At 47.9% G+C, this 9,707-nt stretch overlaps 1 protein-coding gene across 2 annotated transcripts in view; it reads right to left on the reverse strand.

Moving 5' to 3' along the window:
• Positions 1-1,777: 1,777 nt before the first annotated feature.
• The window catches only part of MOB3A (MOB kinase activator 3A), an 18,509-nt gene continuing 10,579 nt past the window's right edge, over positions 1,778-9,707 (reverse strand). For both annotated transcript variants that reach the window (XM_019513318.1, XM_019513317.1), the window contains exons 2-4: positions 5,506-6,072; positions 3,379-3,581; positions 1,778-2,394 (exon numbers count right to left, since the gene is read on the reverse strand). In XM_019513318.1, coding sequence (XP_019368863.1) covers positions 2,365-2,394; positions 3,379-3,581; positions 5,506-5,923 — 651 coding nt within the window. In that variant the 5' untranslated portion in view covers positions 5,924-6,072 and the 3' untranslated portion in view covers positions 1,778-2,364. The remainder of the gene's footprint in view (positions 2,395-3,378; positions 3,582-5,505; positions 6,073-9,707) is intronic.

The raw sequence follows: 9,707 nt of genomic DNA on the forward strand, positions 1-9,707 counted from the left end.
GGGAAGAGGGTCAGGGCCTTGGCTGGATCAGTGCTCTGCAGCCTGGGAGCCGAGCCAAGACCTGAAGCTGTGGGCCTTCTCCATCGGTGAAGTCAGCAGCAAGCTGTCGTAGATGACAGAGATAGTCCAAGGACCCAGAACTGCTCTCTCTCCTTTGACAGTCACGTGGCCATAAAAGCCAAATTGTGCCGTCTCCAGCCATTGCTCTGGGCAGAGCTCTCAGCTGTTTCCAAAGTGAATCCCATATCAGGACATGGATTAGGATCTACCCCAAGACCTCTTCCGCTGGCCTGAAACTCATTTGTGTCCCTTCCTCCAAGATCCTGCAATCCTGGCTTGCAGGAGCCTGAGCACGTTTTTGATGGCTGGCTACTTGTTTTTGGCTGGAACTACACAACAGATCTGGGTTGGTGAGGTGCAGCCCTCACGCTCCTGGCAGGCTTATGAGGCAGCCAGAGATATGAAAGCGGGCAACTGTGCTTTTCAGGACTATTAAGACATTAAGAATTATGGTCCAATTGTTGCGCCACGAGCCTTTGACTTCAGAGACCCATGTTCAGGTCCTGCGTGACATTGGTAAGGTCACTGGTTTCTCTGTTACCCACCTATGAAGCAGGAAGATGCCTCATCCTTGTAATACCCTTTTGAGATAACTACATTAAAGAACATAAGGTGCTCCTATACAACCGTAATAAGAGACCAGACCAGACCAGATCTAAGACCAGAAAGCTTTAAGCTTTTAAGAAGCTTTTGGAGATGGGCCCTCCACTCACTATGTAGTAGTCTGTTATTTCCAGATGCAAGTCATTTGCTGAGATGGTACAAGTCTGATTTCTTAGGGGAAAAAAAAGAAGACAGTCATAGCAATACAAGCAGAATCTGCAAATTCAACATAATTTATTGCTTCCATTTCAAGGAATGATAGTGGTATTTGTAAAAATGAAAGTATCCCAATTATAGTAGGAGAAATGACACACATGAGTACAAGACTCGGAACACAGGAAACCCTTAGAGGAAAGTGGCTAGTGGTAACAACTTGGTCACTGCTCAGAAAATCCCCTTCCAGTCTCCCCCTACCCCAAATCCAGTGGTCACTCCTTTGTCAGCCTCGTCTCACAGGTGTTCCACAACAGGCAGCTCTACAGAGTTACTCATCCAGACAGTAGCAAGACTGTGCACTGGAGATGCAGTTGGTCAAGGAAGATATACAGTAGATGACAAGAAGAGACAGAATGGGAAATACGGAGACGGGAAACGTGACAGAGGAAGAAGAGGGAGAGTGGTATAGATCACTCACAGAAAATGGAGTCCGTAAATCTGCATGGGTCAAAAAGGGTGCAGGTGTGTAAAAACAGTGATCCCTCCACCTACCTACTCCAGCTCCCGGGAAGCAGGGAACAGAGCCTCCAGTGACTTGGGGCCAAACTGGGTGGCCTCAACCAACTTCATTTTATGTTGAGGTGTAGCATCAGGGCTCCGGGAAAGATGCCAAAGCAGCCTGCTAAGTGTAGGTGAATACTTCCAACTTCTGTCCCAGCAGCCTTTCCTGCCCTTTTTACTCCCAAAGGCCACATATATGCTTATGTAAATGGACAGCAGCATTGAAGCTCCCTCCCTCATGCATACAGTGCCACTTGGAACTGAAGTTGTTACAGCCACAAGGAGAAAGACAGCTAAAAACAGATGTAGCAGGAGAAGCAGCTGCATTTATTTGCACCTGTCTCAGTGCTCAGGCACACAGTGGAGCTTACTCCCATGGCACCTATTTCCTTAGCACAACATGCTAAGCCTGCACGTACAATGGATTCTCTAGATGAGAAAAGGCTAAAAGTCGAGCATCCCGAATGCCCTACAGAACCTGTGCACAGGAGCATACACGAACCAGGCTCCAGATGATCCCCATACAGTTGGGGCTTCAGTATACAAAGCACATTCAGTGGAAGGCACCACAGCAATCTGGAGACCAACTCCATGTCCTGGCTCTGTTGAAAGCCAGTCCAGGCTTTCAACACTTAAAAAAAAAGCACTTGAAGCAACTGAAGAAGTCTAGTGAGTACCACCTCCACAACCTGGCAGGGGAGATGAAGTGTGAGGTGGCTGTATCACAAAGCCTTCTTCCCGCCTCAAAGTTGATTGAGAATGAGAATATTTCCATTTAGTAGCAAAGTTATAGAAATTACTGTAGAAAACTAGTTATCTAGAACATCTTTAAAAATATTCCTGCAATCTCCATTTTACATTGAAAACTCATTAAAAATATATTTTAACGAAATGTCTCTGGACTGCCTCGAAGAGCATCTCTGTTGCAATCATGGGCTTCTGTAGTCCTGGAAGTGACTAGGTGAGGGCAGGAAGGTCTGGATCTCAGTGGCACATCCGTGAAGTCATTTCCTTCTGTCAAGGGAAATAGGAAGCAAGTGTCACTGTACCAGTACCCAAGAGAGGGAGATTTCAGTAAGAGTCAAGGCTGAGGTTTCCAAGATTATATTAAAACAGGAAGCATCCAAACTGGAATGCTTATGACAGGCAACAATGCACCATGTCATCTTTAACTCTGCTTCCACATTCCCCAACTAGTACCAGGCAGGACACCCCGGATGTCATACGACAAAAAACTCCTTTGCTCAATACAGTGCATCAATCAGCACCCACCACCCCATTCTAATAATTAGTACTTGTCAGCCTGCCAGCTCTTTCTGAAGGTAGAAAGCACTATCCTCATTTTACACAAGGAGAAATAGAAGTGTGGGGAGAGGAGACTGACTCTGCAAGAGTCACAAAGCTAGGCAGCAACAGCTGGGGACCAGACCCTGGGCTCCTGAGCAGCGTTTGGGCTACAGGGGCAAAGGCACCAGGGCAGACTGTTGGGAATTCACATCAAGTCTGTAAGCAAGGGATGCATAGCTCCTTACGGCCAGCGCATCCAGACCGAAGAACAGCAGATACATGTAACAGTCACTGACTGATTAAGGGAGGTGGCGCCCAGGGAGGCAGCAGGAGGGTGAAGGAAATGAAGTAGACACCATCCACAGACAAGCTGGCAGCCCCAAGCATTAGGGGGCTGCTGGGCACAGCTCACACAACACATCAACTCCCCTCTCCACGTATGCAATGGCTCTGCTCAGTCACACTGGGTACGCTGGGGTCTGTGACCCGGGGACGAGACCAAGGCAAAGAGGAACCTATGATGCACCAGGGAAGGGAATGGAGCAGGTATAGTGGGAGTATCAGCTGCCCTCTTCGGGGCTCTCTCGCATTGCTTGGACCTTGCAAACTGGCAATCAGGGGAGGGGAAGTCCACATGCTAGAGCGCCACTGAGACAAATGGCAGACTCCATCATCTTTGCATTCACAGCCATGTGTGGCCAATTTACTCACCAGTGGTTCCAACTCCTTGGTGTCTATTAGGTTGAATTCTTTCACAAAATAGTAAAAGTGCTTGTAGCAGGTGTTCACGTGGGCTTCTGACCCCATCTGGGTGATCCTGTCAAAGTGGTGGATGTAAACGTGGACAAAAACCCGGAAGAGCCTGGAGAGAATCTTCTTTACCACCTGAAGGAAGTTCTTGGGGAAAGGAGTACCTGCGAGGAGACACGTGGGCGTTAGAGGCTGCCGAAGCAGCACCAGAGATACGGTACAAAGCCCTCTTCCTAAAACACCAAGAGAAGCCCAGGCCATTTTGAACTGACAGAAAGGTTTCATCCAGAATAATTTACTGACTGACTGACCTCCCTCCCTCTTAGCACTGGGTCAGTGTTTCAAAAACCTCATTTCCTGCACAATTAAAAAAAAAAAAAAATTATGTTCTGTTCTGTCACTTCTTGGCACTTTGCAATTATGGCCGTTAGTACGAAAGACAACTGTAGCGCGTGCAAAAACAGAACAATGCTTGGCCATTTGGTCTTTCTAGTATTTACACTCCAGACTCCATTTTAAAACTGGACACAGATAATGGGGAAAACACAGATGGGGATTAAAAATAGTACACATCTCTTTCTGTAGCTAAGTGGCTCTTTGTTCACAAGTGCTCTGCATGAAGTGGCGCATTTCCAGCCAGACCACAGCGGTGCAGTACAACATCCAAGAGTTTGACATCTCTGATGCTATAAGCTTTCCCCCAACCCTGGATGAAAACAGACTGCTGGTTGGGGATGTCAGCAGTCCAGCTCAGAAGAAGTCCTCCCTGACAGACCCCAAGACAAAAAGGGAACGCTCCCAGAGCTTTGTTACGACACCAGGCATTTAAACAGCAGAAGGTTGGGAAAGATTTGTTTTTCTCCTGTATTTCACAGCTGCTCTCTCCCCCGACACACAGCCTTGCATTGTGCTGACTGTCCAAGATGTGAGCTGCCTTAGAGCTCTGCCCAAGAGATCGTCCAGGAGCACTGCAGAGTGCAAGGAGGACAACTTTTTACCGGACACTGAGCAAGTAGCCTCTGGTGTGCTGCCCCTTCCCCTGCCAAGGCAAGTGAGAACTAAATTGAACTAATCCAAGACACCGGCCTTTTGCATTCAATTGCACTTGTCTAGTCAGACCTGGACCAGAGCTAAAACACTGCTGAGAGTTTCAAAACAGTCCAAAATTTCAGCTGCTACAGAAGCTGGAAGAGCAGCTCTCACTGGCACAACATAAGCTTGTTTCAGATGCACACAGGCATGAAGCATTAGGCCAGTATCTTAAAGCTCATGTTCAGAGGCAAGCATCCACATCCTGACTTCAATGGGAATTGCAGTCTCTGGAACTGAGCCATGTGTTGAAGTGTTCACCCTTGGGTACAAAGGTCCAAGCTCAGGTGCCCAACCCGCATTTCTACTGCCCTGGCAGTGTGGAGTGGGGGTTATTGGATATATCAGTTATATTTACATCCATACAAAAAGACTCCTTTATAGGCCACAGTGGTACAGAAAAAGCCTTAGTAAGAAAAACAGTGAGAATCAGGCTTTTTAGGTTGCTTTCACGCTCTTGATTTTAACCTCTGGGAGACTGAAACTATTAGACCTTGAAATAAATCCCTTCTTGCCCCCTCCATCATCCCCCTTTCTTGAACTGCCTCAGCCAGTTATTTATAACCTAGTACCAGGTCACAGGAAATCAAAGCAGTCAACCAAGAAGCACCAGGTGCTACAGAATGAATGTAGTTGATGCAGACTTGGATGGGCTGCTCTAGGGAGCAAGAGCATCGCTGCTTGGAGCTCAATGCTGAAAACACCCTCCATGACCAATCCCAAAGGCTTAGGGCCATTGGGAAAAGCATCTCCTCTCGTTTCACCTGAAGTCAGAAGCAAGAGCAACTCTCAGGGCAGGAACACAATGCTTGCTCCGACATGTTTCTTAGTGCAGGCCACCACACTGTGCTGCACTCCTGAATTGTGCTGGAGTAGAAGAGGCAAGCCTAGGTGCCTGTGGCAAAGTAGATGGGAAGAAGGTCTATGCCACTGACCCCAACTGCTCTTTGACTCCTTGTAGCCCCAGATTTTCCCCCCTACCAACCAAACTCAACTCACCAACATTGGTGGGGAAGATGTCCTCATTGTTGATCTGCACCTCAATCCAGTCCATCAAGAGGTTCATGTACTGGGGTGCAGACAGGGCGGTGGGTTTCCGGTACTTGTGCTCATCCTGCCATCTGTACTCGTACTTGGGTCCACCAGACATGACGGGGCAGGACTGCTCCGTGCAATAGTCACTGATGGTGCCATAGATCAGATTGATGCGGTTGAAGAAGTCCACCACATGAACTGCTACCCAGTCATTCTGCTCCTCACCAGACGGCAGCTGGACCGCTAGCTTCAAGTCCAGCCCCGCATTGAGAGAGGCTTGAGCTCTCTTGTGCAGCTCAAACCGCTGAGTCCCGGGCTCAAACTTGCGCTTGGGCCGAAAGGTTCTGTCCTTATTGAACACTTGTTTTAAGGCGTTGGACATTTTTCTTCTCTTCTTTCTCTTCCAAGTCCGCAGTGATGACAGCTGGAGGCACACAGCTACTGGACCGTGTCCAGTGACAGTGCTGCAAGAGCTTCTAATCTTCACCAAGATCTCTCTGAGCTCATCTGGTTCCTCAAGGACCTTCCGATCTGCAACACAAAAGAGAATTACAGACAAGTGTTAGAGGAGCAGCTGTTTTTTGGGAGCGACTTTGTTTGAGTTCATTAGTACTATGGTTCCTCAATTGTGGTCTACAGACTACTGATGGTGCGCGACACCATGCTAAGGAGCTTGCAGCTGTTCTGTCAAATCGCACCAGACTCTTCCCACTTTTCAAATAAGAGTTTAAATCATGAAGGCGCACTGAAGAGGAATTGCAAGAGCCAACAGCGCTGTGTTGCTCCGAAGAGTTTGGGAGGCACTTCTTGAGTAGGAAGATTTAGAAGCCACTTTCTCTACCTCCCTGCCCCCCCCCAATCCAAAATTTGAAGATCTCAAATGGATGCTATAGTATGCCTTCAAGAGATCGTTTTATAAAAAGGAAAGTCCTTAAATAGAGAGCAAGTGCAGAGTTCTCAAAGAGGTGGCTGGAGAAAAATGAACATTTCAGAGCTGGGCCTGCAGGATTCACCGACAGCGAGGGAAGGTTTGCACCTAAATTGACAAGTTTTTGCGACTGCCTTCAAAAACAGGCATCAGGGAGGATGGGCTTCTCACTCAGACACCAGGATAGCTCTTGTTTTACAAAGTCATTCAGAAACTAGTACGGCTTTTTTTGTTCCTGGATGTGATAAGAAAAAATAAAATCACCCAGCTTTCACAAATATCTGTCAACATGATTGTCTTCGAATGGGCTTGAAACCCAGATTCTAATAACCAAAGAGACACTGGAAGGACCTTATGGTAGGAACAGCCCCATTACAGTCAATGAGACTGCTCCAGTAGGAAGGTGCTACTCTACGTGGGTATTCATATATAGCCCTGTATAGCAGGAGTCCTTATGTGAAACAGGAGTTGTGTGGTTTTGGTATTACACAGCAGAAGCTGCTGACCAGACCATGGACAGGTCAGTTTGAGTCAGTCTGCAAAAGAAACATCCTTATAGCCCCAGGATGTCCTCAGACATCCAAGCACCCTCTTGGCGGCCATATGATCGTCTGCGAGGCACTCAAGAGGCAGGGCAGGACACAGCCGGTCGCATGGAGGGAGGGATCAGCATTTGTACACATCCTTTTCTGTCCTGTGACACACCAGAGATCCCCCACTTCAAAGCAGGCTCCATTAATCAAGTCCGCTCGGCACGTGAACTGCACAACCAGAGTTTGTGTCCTTTATGATGGAGTCTGCGTTGACAAATTTAAAGCAATTTTCCTTCTAAAACATAGCCAATTGAAAGATTGCAGGTTATGACAGCCTCTAAAGGCCCAAATTTGCATAATGTCTTATTGTAGCATGCTAATTAGACAGCTAGTCAAGCGTTACACGTTTGCTTTCAAAGTTCTGGGGGAGGGAAGAAAAAGAGAAGTCAAACACTGAACTGAAGGGAAGTCGCAAGCTAGGCCCCGAATCAGAGCTCGCTGAAGTGATGAAACAGCCGGTGACAGCTACAGCCTCTTCTGCAGGTGCAGAGAGGGTATTTCTTCTTTCACTTTGGTTTAATGCAGCTCAAGGACTGCTTCATCCAGAAATTATGAAATGGTTCTAGAGTTTGCAAACAAGCTTTCCTGCTTCTTCTCTCCCCGTGCAGGACTAAAACCTACGCATAAGAGGCAGAGATGGAAACCCTCCAAACTGTTTCTGCTCACTGCGTGCTTCAATACTCAGTACAATTTATGGTCTACAAAAGTTACACACGCCTTTGTTTAACGTGGCAGGGAGTTTTAAACATGGTTGCTCATTTTTTAGAAGGCTGTTTTTCTGCACTAAACTGAATTCTGATTTCCATTCACGAACAGCTTGACCAAAGTCGCAATTAAAAGCAGGCAGACCAAACGACTCGGTATGTATATTTATTGTGTATAATTGTAAAGCAAATCAATCCTACCAAGAATGCATAAGGGACCTCCCTAAAACGTTGCTTAACATAAGCATTAGCCTTAGCTGCCAGAGCCAGAGGCCTGTTACAGGACTGCACATGGATGTGCACGGGTCCCTAGGACACACCAGGTTGCAAGAAAAATGTAAGCACATGAGATTCGGCAAGAGATTCGCTGGGGATCAAGTAAACCAGGCCATGTCCTGAGATGAAACAATACAAAGCCACGTGACTACCCCAAACTTTGCTTTGGAGAACATGTTTAAGAGAAGTGTCTGGAAGAACCTGGCAGTGTTTTGACTAGCTTAAGCCATAGGAAGAGAAGCAAGTTCAAGATGCGATTAATCACACAGACGAATAGATGTAAAGAGGAAGTAGCACGCACTTAGCAGCGACGCCAGAAGCCAGATGCGGAGAGAGGGCAGCTCTGGTTAGCACGAGCAAGTCATAGCCTCACCACATCCTGCAGCACAACACTTCACTGCGTCTGCAAAGCGGAAACGCAAGGGGCTGTGCCCATCCTTTTGCACCCACAAAGTTCTCCCGTAACGGGCTTGTAACAGAGGTCGCTCTTGCTTCAAAGTTGATGCCAGAACAAAGGCAAAGCCTCTGTGACAATGTGGAGGGCAGGTGCCGGGTCTGCAGCGACTTCCAGCAGGAAATCTGCTCCAGGGAAATACTGGCTCGCAACTGTTTCCTCACTTTGGAGTTGCAGAGATGAATACTGGAGATGTGCACGAGCAGCACCACACACCTGTGCAACAGCCCTCTGGCTCTGGGCTCCAGGCAGGAGGAGAGGGGAGACTTCGGTTCTGCTCAACGCCGCTTTTACTTGCTTTCATTTTACACTACTGCAACTCCATCAAGTCATGGTACTTATGCTGGCATGTGAATAAATCAGACACGTATGGTTAGAGGTCTGGAGAGCAGGCCGTACGCTGCAAGGCTGAGACACGTGGGTCTGTTCAGCCTGGAGAAGAGAAGACTCAGAGGGGACTTGGTGGCAGCCTATAAGTATATAAGGGGTGCATATCAGGGACCGGGAAAACATCTGTTCAGGGCTCCCCAGGGGATGACTAGGACTAACACTCATAAATTGCTAGAAGATCGCTTTAGATTAGACGTAAGGAAAAACTTTACAACTCGAGTGACCGGGGTCTGGACTAGACTCCCCCCCAGAGATGGTGCAATCACCTACTCTGGAGATGTTCAAACAACTTCTGGATGCTCACCTTGCTGGGGTCCTCTGACCCCAGCAGTCTTCCTGCCCAAGCGCAGGGGGCCTGGACCTGATGATCCCGAGAGGTCCCCAACATCTACAAAGCTATGAATTCCCCCTATGTCCAGCAGCCTTTTTCCTCACCTCCCCGCTGGACGGTTACAGACCCCAGGGGCCAAGGGCAGTACAGACCGCAAAGCAGCGGCAGAGTTGCATTCCCAAAGCCGGTCACACTATGCTGAACACCAAGAAATGGTCCTAGGGCTTGGTGGCATGGTTTCATCAGGGTGGATCCCGACTCACGCAGGGCGCTGGACTGGATGCGACCTCCTGAGGTCTCTTCCGACCCTACTATTTTATGAATTAATAAAAGCCAAACCAGACATACCAAGGGGGAGTTTTTACAGTGGATAATAGTTGGGTTTATTTGCTAATTAGCTGTTAAGGTGTCTAGCATCCCCTGACGCACAGCTTCTATTACAAGCAGAGCTGCACGTGTTTCAGGTTTGAGAGCAGGCAAGGCCTCTGGA

Source organism: Gavialis gangeticus, unplaced genomic scaffold (assembly GCF_001723915.1).
Source record: "Gavialis gangeticus isolate Ggan-Ray unplaced genomic scaffold, GavGan_comp1, whole genome shotgun sequence".
NCBI classification, from domain to species: domain Eukaryota; kingdom Metazoa; phylum Chordata; order Crocodylia; family Gavialidae; genus Gavialis; species Gavialis gangeticus.